Here is a 16,592-nt window from a genome sequence, read left to right on the forward strand (position 1 = left end):
AGTTCAGTTGGAGAATACTTACTAAACCGGACTGCCTGCTGTCCAAAGTGCAGATTGGGAAATATTGTAAGTCCTCCTCTTTCTTGGAATGTCCTGTATCATCCTCTGCATTCCATGGCTGGAGAGGCATATGCATAGGGAGAGACCTTCTAAAGAAAAAATTGGGTCGTTTAATTGGTAATGGTGAGGATACACCTATCTGGTACAGTCCCTGGCTATCACTAACCAAACCAATGTGTCCAATGGGACCTCCTACAAAAGCCTCAAGTAAACTATGTGTTGTGGATCTCATTTCTTCGGGATCGGGCGAATGGAATGTACCTTTGATGTTCATATATTTTGCTCTGTTTTCCCTTAGTATATTCACATCTTTTGCATGATTTTCTATCTCATTTGTCCATCATTGCATAGTTTTAGAACTGTTTATGCATTAGAGTAGATTTGCATTGCATTTGCATAGTTTCTTGCATAAACAGGTTATTTTGGATCCTAAGGAGCATGAAAGTGATGCTGAAGAAGATTGGAGCTGTCAAGAGAAGGAAACAAGGGATTTGGAGCTGAAGAATCAAAGTCCGGAAATACACTCGACCACCCACTCGACCCTGCACTCGATCGTGTGCAGAGAAGGACTCGACCGGATGGGAAAAGCAGAAGAAGAGGCCACTCGACCAGCACTCGACCGAGCACCTGGTCGAGTTGACCGAGCCGTCCACTTATTTTGTCTTTTAGCATTTTTAGGGCTTCCCTTCTTTTTCCTATAAAAGGCCTTGTACCCTGCAGCCACCAAAGGGAGAGACTTTTTAGAGTACAATCCTAGACCTATTATTTATCCTTTTGGGGAATTATTCATTTTTGCTTTTTATTGCTTAGATCTTTTAGCCACTTTTGCTTATTTTTAAGAAATCTTTGATACTTGTTGGTTACATAACTTTCAAAGTATTAAGAATTTGAGTTTGATTTCTTCTTCAATATTGTAGATCTTCATCTGATCTTTCTAATCATGCAAGTTTCATTGATTTCTGGGTTTATGACTTTGTTCATCATGTTTTGTGATTGTGAGTAGTGGCTTAGGATCTTGAGGATGGATTAGGGTGGATAAAGGTTTTGGTTGTTTGGATTGGTCAAGATTGATTGCTTAATATCTCTTATGGGTTAGATATGCTCTATGTTATTCTTATACTGAGAGGGTAAGGGTAGATCTTAAGCTTCTTAGCATCACACCAATGTCTAAGTTGTTAGATAAGGCTAATGCTAGAGATTATCATGAAGCATGCTAAGAGATTAGATGTTTTGTTGATTTTTGACATTAATGATCTGGTTGTTTAATGCCTGCTTTGATATGTAATAGCTAGTGAGAGCTACGTCTAAGAAGTATCTTGGTTTGATTGTTATTGTCATGAGAATGGATTAACATGTATTAGAAGATCATTGTCTAGAGATAGCTCATTGTTGATTGAGGTTTGTTTACCAATTTAGATAGCCATAGCTTGAGTCCATCCTATGAATTCATCCTTAAGACCTTTCTTTGTTATTGATTTCCCTGTTTTAAATCCTGTTAATTGATTGCTGCTTGCTCTGTTTCAATATTTGCTCTGTTTCTGGCATTCGCTCATCAACTCGACCATCCACTTGATCGAGTGCTTGCTCGAGCTCCTTCCAGAGCTCCTGTTTTATGTTCTGCATCTTCTTGTTTCATTCCCTGTTTCATTCTAGTTGCATTGTCTTGTTGCATTTCGTTTAGTTTCTGTTTAATCCTATGTCATTGCTTAGTTTGCTTACTATAATTCATGTTCCTGTTTCATTTCATTATTGCTTTGATCATTCTGCTTACTTTGCATTTAGTATCCTGTTTTAGTAGGTTTACATTCTGCATTTCATAATCATCATTAGGTTGTTAGTGACAAACATCTTTCATAATTGGCTTAACTTAGACAAGTATTTACATCCAATCTGCTTGCAACACACTCATTTAGGATTGACATCTCTTATACTACAACTGCATAAGAGTTATTGAAACCTCTTCCATCTGATCATCATTCATCATATCATTCCATATCTTTCATTATCATCACCACACAAGAAAGCAAGTTTCAACCTTTATTAAGAGAGATCCTACCAACATACGAGACCGATATCCTAAAGCTGAGACCAAGTGCAACAGGGGCGCTAGATACATGGGCTTGGCTACCAACGATGACTGGAGTGGACACGGCGAAATCAGGGTACTATGAGGCGTTAACTCTAAGTGAAAGAGGCGACAATCTCCTGTTACCACCTCCAGCAACTGATTTTAACTGGCTCTCAGCTATTTGGCAACTACGATGCTCCTCAAAAGTTAAAATGTTCCTCTGGAAACTTGCTCAAGAGGCTCTCCCCGTCGGAGCAAAACTCCAACAAAAGCATATCGATGCAAACGTAACCTGCCCTCATTGTGGAGTTGAGGAGACGACGTTACACTTGTTCTTCCACTGCCCCTTCGCCGAACGCATATGGCATCTGGCTCCACTGTCACGGGAAGTCACTACAATCAAATCGGGCATTACCTCATCTGGGAAGTTGACATGCCTCCCACCTGCAGGCATAACTTTGGGTCCCCTCTCTCCGTGGATAATATGGTCGATATGGACGGCTCGAAATCGCCTGATCTTCAACAAAGAAAAAACATCTTATTCAGATACTTTATCTATGGCAATTTTACGATGCCGGGAATGGCAAGAGGCCCAATTGAAAATCACACACAAACCTGCCAAAAAGCGCTCCCCTCCAAGTTTCCCCAGTCGAGGATCTGCCATCCTGGCCTGTTCGGATGCAGCCTGGCGAGCGGATGGCCACGCAGGTTTCGGATGGAGCTTCAGCGACCCAAATGACATCTTGATCCTGGAGGGAGATTCGTTGATTCCGCAGGTACCCTCATCGTTGATGGCCGAAGCTTTAGCAACTCTGGCGACAGTAAGAGTTGCGATTGAATCGGACTTCACCAACGTTATCTTTACTTCTGACTCGTTGAATCTTATTAAAGTACTTAATCGAGAGATCCAATTCAAGGAGCTCCATGGGATTCTACATGATATCCTCTCTTTATCTTCTCGTTTTATCCCCTGTTTTTTCAAATTTACACCTAGGGATTTCAATCATCGGGCTCATGCCCTTACAAAATGTGTGTTAGCTGTAATGAACCCTATTTAATAAATAAGAAAGCATATATTTAACAAAAAAAAAACAATCAATTTAATTTTATTGATATTGTATATTTTATAGATAAAAATCTATGAGAATGCATGCATCTTGGACCATTCAATGTATTATGTATACAAACATTTGATGTGGGTATGATATGCATGTGATTCAATAATCCTCGATAATTAATACATTGCGTACCTTTGTTTTTTTTTAACGTTGTGGGAACAAGAATTCATATATTTTAATTCTATTAAAATGCTGTTCTTTTCTATGTAAAATGTTGCAAAAAATAATCATTAGAATTAAAAAAGAAAGTTTTTCAAATCTTTTATAATACTACTTGAAAATCTGTATTTTATGACTTTATTTCCATTTGACCAGATTACATTAAACTCTTGTGTCCAATACTCCTAATAAATCCACGTAGCTTATATTACATGAATTTCCGAATTGTAATTAAGATAACCAATTTGATTTTGTTCTTTGACAAAAAAGAATCACTTTGATTTTGTTACATTGGAGTAATGGATCAAAATCGAGAATGCATCTTGGACCATTTAATGTATACAATTTTTTTTTTTAAATTATTAGTTATACGTTGCTTATTGCATTCTTATTTGCTTTCATTATAATTGACTGTTGTATATATCCTTCCTATAATCCTATTCTTATATTTATATGATTTTGTTTCCATTCCCAACATCTCTATATTCTTCATATTCATATACTACTATTTTTGATGCTGGGAATTAGATATGCTAGTAATAAATTCTTAAGTGTATATATATGACGTCTCTGCATGTGTACATTGCCATTAAGTCATTAACATTCCAGCTAGTTTCTTTTTTACTTTCATTTCTTTTGTATAAAACATAAAGATGACTAAAGCCACAATTCATCTTGCTATCTTTATGATGGTCCTCGTTTTTGGTTTGTTTTACATATACCATTCTCTAAACATATTAAAACATTTATAATTACTGTTTGTCTCAGCAATTTTTTATTCTATAAGAATTGTTTTTAAAAATTATGTTTTAAATATTTATCAGGGTTGACGACGGCTGAGTCGACGCAAGGACTAGAAATATGTCATGATATTGTAATGAAAGGTCAAACATGTGTCCCTAGCACCTGTGCCACTCTTTGTAAGCAAAAATGGAAAGGAAGTGGCAAGTGCTTTCCAAATGGATTTACTCAGAGCTGCCTCTGCACGTTTCCTTGCAATTCTTGATTTATTTATTTTTTGTTTTAAAATTTGTAATCTATAAACATTAATAATAGTAATAAAAATAATATTGACGCGAAATAAACATAAACATGTTACGGTTTTCAATCTTATATGAATTCTGATTTCACCTTTTTATTTTTATGATATGAGCTATTATAAGCTAAGCGCATGTGCCATGTAGTGATAGATCATGGATAGAACAAATAATTAAATTTAATTGGCATGTTGCATAAATTAGAAAATTAATGGAAAAAAAACAATGATTTTACAGTAAAACAAACAAATCTTCAAACATAAATCTTACAAAGTAGAATGAGTATTTATTTAATTATTATATCAGAAGTTTTAAAAAGAAAAAAAAACGGTATTTGGATTCAATTCTATTTTGTTCTACTTGAAGAGATTGCTTCTTCTTTTTTTTCTTTTTTTTTTTTTCTCATTATTGTTATTATTATTTTTACATCATTTGAACTTTGAAGAGATTGCTTTCCAAAGCAAATGCTTCCATATCCTTTATCCCTTTGGCTTGTCAAAACATAAGCTTATGGCTGTAACTATCATCAATTATTTGACCTTTTTCTCTTCTTTCTTGCTAATTAGTAATTAAGATGATTAGTATTTCTAATGACATTTTTTTTTGCTATTCAAATATAGGATTGACTAATGAATCCATGCAGCTTATTTCACATGAATTTCAGAATCGTAAGATAATCTATTTGATTTTGTTACGTTGTATATTTTATAGATAAAAATTTATGAGAATGCATCTTGTGAACCATTCAATGTATACAAAAATTGATGTTACGTTTGTGTTATATGCATAATGCATGTGTTACAATAATATACTCGATAAAATATTGTATACCTTCGTTTGATTTCTACGTAGTGGGAACAAAAGAGACTTCAAATCTTTTTATAATACTTGAAAATCTGTAATTTATGATATTATTTCTATTCGATCAAATCACATAAAAATATTTTTGTCCAATATACCCCCACCCCACCCGATTAACCCATGTAGCTTATCTTACATGAATTTCAGAATCTTAAGATAATCAATTTGATGATTCTTTGTTCAAAAAAAAAAGATAATCAATTTAATTTTGTTAAGTTGTATATCTATGGATAAAAACGCTACGAGATCTGCATATTCAATGTATACAATTTTTTTAATTTAAATCATTAGTTATACGTTGCTTATTATGTTCTTATTTGCTTTCATTTTAATTGATATTGTTGTATATATCCAATATATTCATATATTTTTGTAATGGGAAATAGATATGCTAGTAATAAATTCTCAATATATATACAACAAAATCAATTATATATATATATAGGAAGGATATATACAATAAATGAAGTCTCTACATTTGTACATTGCCATTAACATTTCCTGGTTTTTTTACTTAACTTTTATGTTTGATTGATTTTGTTGTATAAATCCTTCCAATTCATATATTTTATGATGGAAATAGATAAGCTAGTAATAAATTCTCAATACATATATATGACGACGTCTCTACATGTGTACATTGCCATTAACGTTCCTGGTTTTTTTTACTTAACTTTCATTTTTATTGTATAAAATCATCAAAGATGACTAAAGCCATTGTTCTTGCTATCTTTATGATACGTCCTCGTTTTAGGTTTGCCATTCTCTAAAAATTTTAAAACATTTATAGTTATTTTGTTGTTTCAGCAATTTTTATTCTATAAGAATTGTTTTTAAAGATTATGTTTTAAATATTTATCAGGAATGATGACGGGAGAGACACAAGGACAAGAAATGTGTCGTGATCTTCCAATGAAAGGTCAAAAGTATGTCGCTGACACCTGTGCCACTCTCTGTAAGCAAAAATGGAATGGAAGTGGCTTGTGCTTCCCAGACTTTAACGGACAAATTAAGGGCTGCCTCTGCACGTTTCCTTGCAAATCTTAATTTATTTATTTTTCGTTTTTATCAATTGTTATCTATATAAACAATAATAATAAAAATAAAATATAATAATGACATGAAAAAAGAATAAAAATGTTACGATTCAATCTTATATGAATTCTGATTTCACTTTTTTTTTTATATGACATGAGCTATTATAATAAGCTACTACTTGAGCTTATGTGCCATGTAGAAATGGATCATGGATAGAGCAATAATTAAATTCAATTGGTTCTGAAAAAAATACATACCGAAACAATAATTTTACTGTGAAACAAAAAATCTTCAAACATATACATCTTTCAAAGTGGAATGAGTATTTAATTATTATATTAAATATTATGATAATTAACAACAAAATGAATGGAAAAAAAAAAAAGAAACAATGATTTTACAGTGAAACAAACAAATCTTCAAACATAAATCTTTCAAAGTAGAAGGAGTATTTATTTAATTATTATATCAGAAGTTAAAAAAATAAAAAAATGGTATTTGGATTCAATTCTATTTTGTTCTGTTTGAAGAGATTGCTTCATCTTTTTTTTTTTCTCTCATTATATTGTTATTATTATTTTTACATCATTTTAACTTTGAAGAGATTGCTTTCCAAAGCAAATGCTTCCATATCATTTATCCCTTTGGCTTGTCAAAACATAACCATATGGTGTAACTCATCAATTATTTGACCTTTTTTCTCTTCTTTCATGCTAATTAGTAATTAAGATGATTAGTATTTCTATGACATTTTTTTTGCTATTCAAACATAGGATTGACTAATTAACCCATGCTGCTTATTTTACATGAATTTCAGAACTGTAAGATGATCTATTTGATTTTGTTAAGTTGTATATTTTATAGATAAAAATTTATGAGAACGCATCTTGTGGACCAGTCAATGTATACAAAAATTTGATGTTGGTGTTATATGCATGTGTTATAATAATATACTCGATAAAATATTGTTTACCTTCGTTTGTTTTTAACGTAGTGGGAACAAAAGAGACTTTAGAAGAATTCATCTATTCTTTTTTTATTAAAATGTTGCAAACTATAATCATTAGAAATAAAAAGATTTTTTTTATTTTCAAATCTTTTATAATACTTGAACATCTGTAATTTATGATATTATTTATATTCGATCAAATTACATAAAAATATTTTTGTCCAATACCCCCCTAATTAACCTATATAGGTTATCTTACATGAATATCAGAATCTCAAGATAATCAATTTGATTTTGTTACATTATATTATTTATGGATAAAAAATCTACGATATTTGCATCTTCGACCATTCAATGTATACAATTTTTGTTTTATTAATTATTAGTTATATATTGCTTATTGTGTTCTTATTTGCTTTCATTTTAATTGATTTTGTTGTATATATCCTTCTCATTCGTATCTTTTTATGATCGGAAATAGATATGCTAGTAATAAATTCTTCATATATATATAACGTCTCTACATGTGTATATAACCATTAACATTCCAGGTTTTTTTTCACCTAACTTTCATTTTTATTGTATAAAATCATCAAAGATGATGACTAAAACCACAGTTCTTTCTATCTTTATGATCGTCCTCGTTTTAGGTTTGATTTACACATCTACATTCTATAAACATACTAAAATATTTGTAGTCATTGTTTGTCTCAACATTTTTTATTCTGTAAGAATTGTTTTAAAGATTATTTTTTAAATATTTATCAGGAATGATGACAGGAGAGACGCAAGGACTAGAAATGTGTCGTGATATTCCAATGAGAGGTCAAAAGTGTGTCGCTCAAACCTGTGCCACTTTCTGTAAGAAAAAATGGAATGGAAGTGGCTTCTGCTTCCCAAACGGACAAATTAAAAGCTGCCTCTGCACGTTTCCTTGCAAATCTTAATTTATTTATTTTTCTTTTTTTATCAATAATAATAAAAATAAAATATGACATGAAAAAAGAATAAAAATGTTACGGTATTCAATCTTATATGAATTCTGATTTCATTTTTTTATATTACATGAGCTATTATGATAAGCTACTACTTGAGCTTATGTGCCATGTAGAAATGGATCATGGATAGAGCAATAATTAAATTCAATTGGAAATGAAAAAAAAAAACGAACGAAACAATAATTTTAATAGTCTAAACAAAATATCTATGATTATTTTAATAATAAAATCTCAAAAAAAATCATTTTTTAATTAACGTGCATGTTTTCTTATGAAAAACCGTTGGATAATAGATGCATCCAATTGAAAAGACGGTCCAAAACTTAATCTGCTGTATAAATCTGCGATCTTTTTTTTTTTTTTACAAAAAACACAAATTTAATAAAAGATATTGATTGATGTTTGAAGTACGTTTTTCAGAAAAAAAGAGTTAAAAACCGTTTTTAGTAGTTCACCATTCACAGCTTTACTGTGAAACAAAAAATCTTCAAACATACATCTTTCAAAGTGGAATCAGTATATATTATTATATTAAATTTTATGATAATTAGCAATAAATGGCACCTTAAATCACAAGTTTTTAGAAAAAAATGATATGTGAATTCAAATATATTTTGTTCTATTTGAAGAAATTTCTTCTTTTCTTTTTCTTTTTTCTCATTATTCTTATTATTATTTTTACATCATTAGAAGAGATTGCTTTCCAAATCAAATGCTCCCATATCAATATCCCTTTGGCTTAAACATAAGCTTATTTGACTTTTTTTTTCTCTCCTCTTTCTTGCTAATTTACATCTGATTGCTTTCCAATTCAAATGATTCCATTTTTATTTTGCTAGTCAAACATAGCACTGATAGTACATTAGATACGTGTATACATACATATCATGTATATATATACACATGTATAGAGATGATATTTACATGTACAATACAAATTCTAATATATCCTGTTAAATCATTTTATGATGACTAAAATCACCATTGTTGCTATCTTCATTGTCTTCTTCCTAGGTTTGTTTAACATTTTAACATTCTCTAAGTATTATTATAAAATCAATAAGAGATTAATCAAATGATTTTCTCACGTTTTTACGCATTTTATATTGGGAGTTCATTTTTTTTTTTTTTAGAATAAATATGTAGGGATGGTGGCAAAAGAGACGCAAGGGCAACATATATGTCATCAGGTTCTACTAAATGACCATTGTGATGGACCAACATGCACAGATCTGTGTGACAAGAAGCTGCAAGGAACTGGCCAGTGGTACATGACTATTGACAAACGATTTATATGCCTATGTAATTATTATTGCATCCCTTGAGACCTTTTTGTTCTTCTTGTCTACCCATCAGACATACCTTTCATCAATCCGTAATAATAATAATAATAACAATAATAATAATAAATAGTAAAAATATCTCCTATATATTAAAAGAGAAGCATTCTTGAAGAAAAGCTGACGTGTCGTCTTCAGAAAGTTGTGTGCCTAATTTATTATTTGCTAATATTATAAAATTGTTATTTTTATTTAATTTATTTATATACACAATATTTTGTTCCTATAAATTCTAAAATTGGTAAATATTATTCAAATGTTAATAAATATTATCTCCTACATGTTTTCGAAATTATTTTCAAAACCTAAGTATTATAATATAATAAAAAATTATAACATGAGATATAAAAATATATTTTAATCATATTTTCAAAAATATAAATAAGATTATTTCTTATTATTTAAAATTTTTTGACCAAAAAAATTGAAATTAATTTTGAATAATATATATATTGGAAAATCTTTAAAAAGCAATTTGATGGCATCTTAAATTTATTTTAAACTATAAAATATTTAAACTTATGCAAATCCTAATTTTCAGTTTTCCATATAGAAAATTTCTGATATATAAGACTAACGTATATTAAAGATTCTTTAATTTCAAAATTAACATATTAAAAAATATAAAATCTTATATATTTTAATATTATTTCTTAAAGATCTCGAGGGACGGGTTTTTATAAAAAAAAAAATATTATACTCCTTATGGAGTATGGCTACCGGGACGAGTTTGATCCGCTTAAGAATTTAGGTCATACATTTCGAGAAGTTTTAATTTTTTTGATGGTTTTTATCCGTTTCATAATTTACAAGTTTTATACAATTATGATTAATCACTAATTCGGTAAACGTTAGATTCAGGTATGTTATTTTGTGAATCTTAATTTTATGCTAAAACTTTTATTATTTCAAAAATGAATGAAACTAAGCTAATATAAGTTTGAACTGTAAATGATATAACAAATAGTTATATCTATAAATGTAATTCTATGTGTACATAATATATTACAAACCTTATAGTAAATATAGTTTTTGAAATTAATCACGCACGTACGTACGGGTTCGTACCTAGTCCACCTTAAATGTGAAACTTTTACTTTGCCGTTAGTTAGCATTTAGCAGTTAGCACAAAACTACAAGTCCTACAAGTAATGGTTGTTTCATAAAACGCATCGTTTTGTCAAGAGAGAGTGAATATTACTTGTAAAACGCATCGTTTCAAGAGAGAGTGGTTGTTGCATTGCATCACGACGTTTCGTCGTCGTTAAAGAGTTGAACATTAATTTTGGTCCCGTCGTCGTCGTGATGCACAAATTGAATATCAGAAGCTTCCGTTTACATTTGAAACCGTTTAGTAATTACATTCACAGCAATGCTGATCGAACGAAACTTCAATCGAATCTGGTTTTGGGAGATTTGTCTAAGTCCGGTCGGGTCAACGAAGCCCGCCAAGTGTTCGATAAAATGCCTGAGAGGGATGAGTTTACCTGGAACACTATGATCGGTGCTTACTCCAAGTCAGGGAGACTTTCTGATGCAGACCAGATTTTTCGTAGCAACCCAGTCAAGAATACAATCTCATGGAATGCTCTGATTTCTGGGTATTGCAAGCATGGACATGAAGATGAAGCTTTCGGTTTGTTTTGGGAAATGCAGTTTGATGGGATAAAACCTAACGAGTACACTTTGGGGAGTGTTCTTAGGTTGTGTACTTGGCTTGCTTTGCTTCTGAGAGGTGAAGAGGTTCATGGGCATACAATTAAAACTGGGTTTGATTTGGATGTTAATGTGGTGAATGGTCTTCTCGCTATGTATGCACAGTGCAAACGCATCTCTGAAGCTGAATACCTCTTTGGGAGTATGTCAGGTGAGAAAAATAATGTTACATGGACTTCTATGCTCACTGGTTACTCTCAAAATGGATTTGCTTTCAGGGCAATCGAGTGTTTTAGGGATTTGACTAGAGAAGGAAACCAATCGAATCAGTTTACATTTCCTAGTGTTTTGACTGCTTGTGCCTCGGTTTCTGCTCGCAGGGTAGGAGTCCAGGTACATGGCTGCATAGTTAAGAGTGGTTTCAAGACCAATATCTATGTTCAGAGCGCGTTGATTGATATGTATGCTAAATGCAGAGACTTGGAAACGGCAAGAGATTTGTTAGAAGGTATGGAAGCCGATGATGTGGTTTCTTGGAACTCGATGATTGTAGGGTGTGTTAGGCAAGGTCTTATAGAAGAAGGTCTGTCCTTTTTCGGAAGAATGCATGAGCGAGATATGAAAATAGATGATTTTACGATCCCATCCATCTTAAATTGTTTTGCTTTGTCTAGGACAGAAATAAAGATAGCTTCTTCTGCTCATTGTCTGATTGTTAAAACCGGGTATGGGACTTACAAACTTGTGAATAACGCTCTTGTGGATATGTATGCTAAAAGAGGAATTATGGATTCAGCGTTGAAAGTTTTTGAAGGGATGATTGAGAAGGATGTGATATCTTGGACGGCTCTAGTCACAGGAAATACACATAACAGGTCTTATGAAGAAGCATTGAAGTTGTTCTGTAACATGAGAGTTGAAGGCATTTCTCCTGATCAGATTGTTACAGCGAGTGTGTTAAGTGCCTCGGCAGAGTTAACGCTTCTGGAGTTTGGTCAACAGGTACATGGGAATTATATTAAATCTGGTTTTCCATCATCTTTGTCAGTAAACAACTCTCTTGTGACAATGTACACAAAGTGCGGAAGCTTAGATGATGCGAATGTTATATTCAACTCTATGGAAATCAGAGATTTGATAACATGGACTGCTCTAATTGTGGGTTACGCGAAAAACGGCAAAGCCAAGGACTCCCTAGAGTTATACTATCTAATGATAGGCAGTGGCATAACACCAGATTACATCACCTTTATCGGATTACTGTTTGCTTGTAGTCATGCGGGTCTCATAGAAGAAGCTCAAAGCTACTTTGATTCAATGAGAACAGTTTATGGAATCAGACCAGGACCTGAACACTATGCCTGTATGATTGATCTCTTTGGTAGATCTGGTGATTTCGTTAAAGTAGAGGAATTGCTGAGTCAAATGGAGGTTGAACCAGATGCAACTGTATGGAAAGCGATTTTGGCTGCAAGTAGGAAGCATGGGAATATTGAGAACGGGGAAAGAGCGGCAAAAACTCTCATGGAATTGGAACCAAACAATGCTGTTCCTTATGTTTTGTTATCAAACATGTATGCTGCAGCGGGAAGACAAGACGAAGCTGCAAATGTTCGTAGATTAATGAAATCTCGTAATATAAGCAAAGAGCCTGGTTGCAGTTGGGTTGAAGAGAAAGGTAAAGTTCATAGCTTTATGTCTGAAGATAGAAGACATCCGAGAATGGTAGAGATATATGCCAAGGTTGATGAAATGATGCTTTTAATTAAAGAGGCTGGTTATATAGCGGATATGAGTTTTGCCCTCCATGACTTGGATAAGGAAGGCAAAGAGCTTGGTTTGGCTTACCATAGTGAGAAATTAGCTGTAGCGTTTGGTCTACTTGTTGTACCATATGGAGCTCCAATCCGGATCATCAAGAACCTTCGTGTCTGTGGGGATTGCCACAATGCAATGAAGTACATATCGAGAGTATATCTTCGGCATATCATCTTAAGAGATTCTAACTGCTTTCATCACTTTAGAGATGGAAACTGTTCTTGCGTAGACTATTGGTAAACATTTTGCATTAGAAGAAAAAACTCGGAAAATTCTGCATTTCTGTCTGCAACAATGGAAGCTACAAAGTTACAACCTTTAAATTATACACTTTCAAACTGCTAGGCCATGTGATTGCAGAGGTCAGTGAGAGGGTTCATAACCAGAACAATGCTATACGTGTGAACAAGAAATCTCTGGAAATCAAAATTACTTATATATCAACATCTGTGCAGAGAAGCAGCATTTAACCAAAATGGTCATTTCCTTGCATGCTCAGGTATTAAGCGATGACGTAGTTCAACAGATGCACCAGCAAGTTCTGCAAGAAGAGAAAGATAAGCATTTTCCGGGTGATAGGCAAAGTTATAAAGGAAAGCAGAGTGTTGTTGCCAAAACCTTGAGCTGTGAAATCAAACAATGGAGGAAGTGCTCTTCCATTAGGCAAGGATGCTCTCGGGTCTCTTAGATCATCGAAGAACGGATGTGCACAAGCTTCAAGCTGAAACCAGAGTTAAATTAGAAGAGTTGAAGAAGCCATTTTAGTGATCTCAGAATTCAACTGGGTTTCTCTCTTACCGCTGTGCATCTCAGGTTTGGTGAATACTGAAGCAATCTAGAAGCAAGATCCATTGCTTCTGGAGATACCTGTCTCCGGAAAATCTAGGGAAAAACCGTAAAATTTTTGAGTAAAAACTTTAGAATTATTTGTAAGCAAAACATAATCATTCTCTATATATATAGTATATACCTTGTGCCATGGCTGAGCTTTTATCTGAGGGAACTTGAAATCATTGTAACGAGGATTCATGTTCTTTATCTCTTCTCTTGTTGGTGTCCCCAAAATCTGGTTATAAAGAAGAAGAATCTGAGACCCTCCTAAGTAATACAGATGAAGAAAAGAAAAAAACCAATCTGTTGTTACCTTAATGATCTCCACCAATTGATCAACACTGGTCTCTCCAGGGAATAGAAGCTGTAGACATTAAAAGCAAGAGAGAGGTTCAAGGAAAATGTCTGAAATCAACAGTTTAAACTCCGAACCAAAGAATTTTCTTACATGTCCAAGAAAAAGTTCAGCCATGACACAACCTACAGACCACATATCGATGGCGCTTGTGTACTCAGTTGCTCCAAATATGAGTTCAGGAGCTCTGTAATACCTTGAGCATATGTAAGATATATTGGGTTCTCCTGGAATCTGTAACCAAGAAGACATCACTACTCACGTTTTCTATAACAGACAGTGAAATCTACTATTTACAGCTGTGAAACCTACCAGCATTTTAGCGCTCCCAAAATCGCAGATCTTAACCTCATGCGTTACATTATTGACCTGCCAAATGCATCGATATTTCCCAAAATTACAAAGTCAGAAAAGTACTGTTATGCGACCCTCACAAGAACTACTATAAAAAATGCTGCTTACCAATAGATTCTGCGGCTTAATGTCACGGTGACACACTCCAACTACTCCATGCAGATAATTCATAGCACGACAAATCTGGTTTCAACAACCAAACGTTTCTCTCAGAATCCCAAAAACTAGAGAGTAGATTTCACAAAGAGAGTTCGATCCCTTTTACCTGATAGGTATAGAGCTGAATATAAATCAAAGGCATATGATGATTCATCTTGGTGTAAGATCTCGAAGCACGGTATATAGTCTCGGGTACATACTCAAGAACAAGGTTAAGATAAAGCTCGTCTTTCTCAGTGGTAAAGAAGAAAGAATGCTTGAGCTCAACGACATTAGGATGTTCGAGCATTCTCATGATCTGAAGTTCTCTGTTTTTGTATCTCTTGTCCTGTAACACTTTCTTGATTGCTACTTTTTCTTCTGTCTCTAAGCACTTAGCCTATATACATCAAAAACACGTAATGAACATATCAATCAAATCACATTTTAAAATGTCTTGATGAGTGAGTCTTTTGTTTACCTGAAAGACAACACCAAAGGAGCCAGTCCCAATTACATGTTCAGCTCTGTAGGAGATTGTCTAGATAAAGAAGAAACAAGAAAAAAATCAGAATTTATATATAGAAATGTGTCGTCCTATAGAGATCAGAAGAGAAGCAAAATGTGAAAAAGGCACCTTGTCTCTTTGATCATTCAAACCCTTCTTCTTGGTGGTGATAATTCGTCCAGATTCAGTCCCATTCCCCTTGATGATCACACCGTCCGTATCCTATGACCAAAGATCATTCAGAAACAAAGCAAATAGTGAAAAAAAAATTTAAAAAGAAAAGAAAACAAGTTTAAATGAAAACCTTGTCATCTCCAATTCCCATGTCCTTTTGATGGTCAGTGGTAGAAGAAGAAGAAGAAGAGAGAGAGTCTTTCTCGTAAGTCGTCGTAGTTACCGTAGACACTGTTTCTTCACGATTCTGGTTAGGCTTCGATCTCGGCGTCTCAGTTTCTCCTCCTACCTACGCACGTTTTACCACAAAAGAAAAGGCTTAAAACAAACCCAAATCAAGAAAAGGAATTACAAAGTAAAAAAAAAAAATGCTTACGTTATTGTTATTATTATCAGAAGAGATGTAATTGCGTCCAGAGGCAATACTCGTCAATCTACGTACCACATTCATCGTTTTCAAAGAAAAAAAATAAAGCAGAATGTATCCAAGAAAACAAAACGAATTAACAAAAAAATCAAGAAAAACCAAAAGATTTGAGCTTTTTTGTTTGTTTGTTTTGTGTTTTGAGGAGAAAGAGAGAAAGAGAGAGAATAATTTGCCACTTTTGTCCTCTCTCCTTCTTCCCTTCTCTGTAAGAAAACGAACCGAACAGAAGAAGAAGAAGATCAAAAGGTTTCTTCACGTTAAAAACTGAAAAAAACTCTGTATTATATATACAAAAAGCATATTTATAGAAACATCTATTAATATATCTGCGGCGGAGCGGATATAGCTTACACCAAAAGGTAAAAAGAAAAAAAAAAAAAACAGATCACCTATTGGTCAAATACACACACACGAAATCCAAAGACCAATCAATCATTCTCACATTTTTCCTTAATTTCTGTACACAAAAGAAGATCACAAAAGCAAAAGAATGACGAGTGTGACCGTTTGTTTTACTCAACGGTGGTGATCGGTTTCATCATACTTCATAACATACGATCATTGAATCCCGCGGATTCTTCGGGAGTTTTGACTCTTCATTTGGACTCTTTTCCTTTTCGGCCGTTTGTAATCTTTTTAATAATGATACTCAAGTCTCTCTATAAAGGTGTTAGATCCAATGGACTAAATTTTGAGCCCAAAA

General features: G+C 33.1%; 5 protein-coding genes and 2 pseudogenes across 7 annotated transcripts; 6 read left to right on the forward strand and 1 right to left on the reverse strand.

The window, feature by feature from the left end:
• Positions 1–2,193: 2,193 nt before the first annotated feature.
• LOC147940724 (uncharacterized) lies at positions 2,194–3,186 on the forward strand. The gene has a single exon (XM_087457498.1). It carries the CDS (start codon positions 2,194–2,196, stop codon positions 3,184–3,186), a length of 993 nt encoding a protein of 330 aa, XP_087313624.1.
• Positions 3,187–4,013: 827 nt separating this feature from the next.
• On the forward strand, positions 4,014–4,490 carry LOC109125626 (putative defensin-like protein 119). Its single transcript, XM_019227631.2, has 2 exons — positions 4,014–4,110; positions 4,230–4,490. The coding sequence occupies exons 1-2, from the start codon at positions 4,059–4,061 to the stop codon at positions 4,409–4,411; spliced, it is 234 nt and encodes a 77-aa protein (XP_019083176.1). The 5' UTR covers positions 4,014–4,058; the 3' UTR covers positions 4,412–4,490.
• A 1,517-nt stretch (positions 4,491–6,007) lies between these two features.
• Positions 6,008–6,473, forward strand: LOC109125629 (putative defensin-like protein 118; annotated as a pseudogene).
• A 1,357-nt stretch (positions 6,474–7,830) lies between these two features.
• Positions 7,831–8,349, forward strand: LOC109125618 (putative defensin-like protein 119). Its single transcript, XM_019227595.2, has 2 exons — positions 7,831–7,940; positions 8,059–8,349. Exons 1-2 carry the CDS (start codon positions 7,889–7,891, stop codon positions 8,235–8,237), a joined length of 231 nt encoding a protein of 76 aa, XP_019083140.1. The 5' UTR covers positions 7,831–7,888; the 3' UTR covers positions 8,238–8,349.
• An 872-nt stretch (positions 8,350–9,221) lies between these two features.
• On the forward strand, positions 9,222–9,738 carry LOC109125375 (putative defensin-like protein 128). The gene is made up of 2 exons (XM_019226954.2): positions 9,222–9,302; positions 9,435–9,738. Exons 1-2 carry the CDS (start codon positions 9,254–9,256, stop codon positions 9,611–9,613), a joined length of 228 nt encoding a protein of 75 aa, XP_019082499.2. The 5' UTR covers positions 9,222–9,253; the 3' UTR covers positions 9,614–9,738.
• A 1,064-nt stretch (positions 9,739–10,802) lies between these two features.
• On the forward strand, positions 10,803–14,081 carry LOC104699788 (pentatricopeptide repeat-containing protein At4g33170 pseudogene; annotated as a pseudogene). Of its 2 annotated transcripts, XR_015561067.1 has the most exons (2): positions 10,803–11,495; positions 11,665–14,081. The product of XR_015561067.1 is annotated as a pentatricopeptide repeat-containing protein At4g33170 pseudogene, transcript variant X2 (transcript). The 2 variants fall into 2 exon arrangements; XR_015561066.1 differs by having other exon boundaries at positions 10,934–14,081.
• Positions 13,336–16,512, reverse strand: LOC104699790 (shaggy-related protein kinase beta). Its single transcript, XM_010415148.2, has 13 exons — positions 15,839–16,512; positions 15,593–15,751; positions 15,418–15,510; positions 15,262–15,321; positions 14,908–15,180; positions 14,751–14,825; positions 14,601–14,657; positions 14,382–14,522; positions 14,247–14,297; positions 14,073–14,168; positions 13,901–13,984; positions 13,721–13,823; positions 13,336–13,643 (listed from the first exon to the last, which is right to left on the reverse strand). Exons 1-13 carry the CDS (start codon positions 15,911–15,913, stop codon positions 13,582–13,584), a joined length of 1,329 nt encoding a protein of 442 aa, XP_010413450.1. The 5' UTR covers positions 15,914–16,512; the 3' UTR covers positions 13,336–13,581.
• Positions 16,513–16,592: the final 80 nt, after the last annotated feature.

The sequence above is a fragment of the Camelina sativa genome, chromosome 7 (assembly GCF_030686135.1).
Source record: "Camelina sativa cultivar CO46 ecotype springtype chromosome 7, ASM3068613v1".
Lineage (NCBI taxonomy): Eukaryota > Viridiplantae > Streptophyta > Magnoliopsida > Brassicales > Brassicaceae > Camelina > Camelina sativa.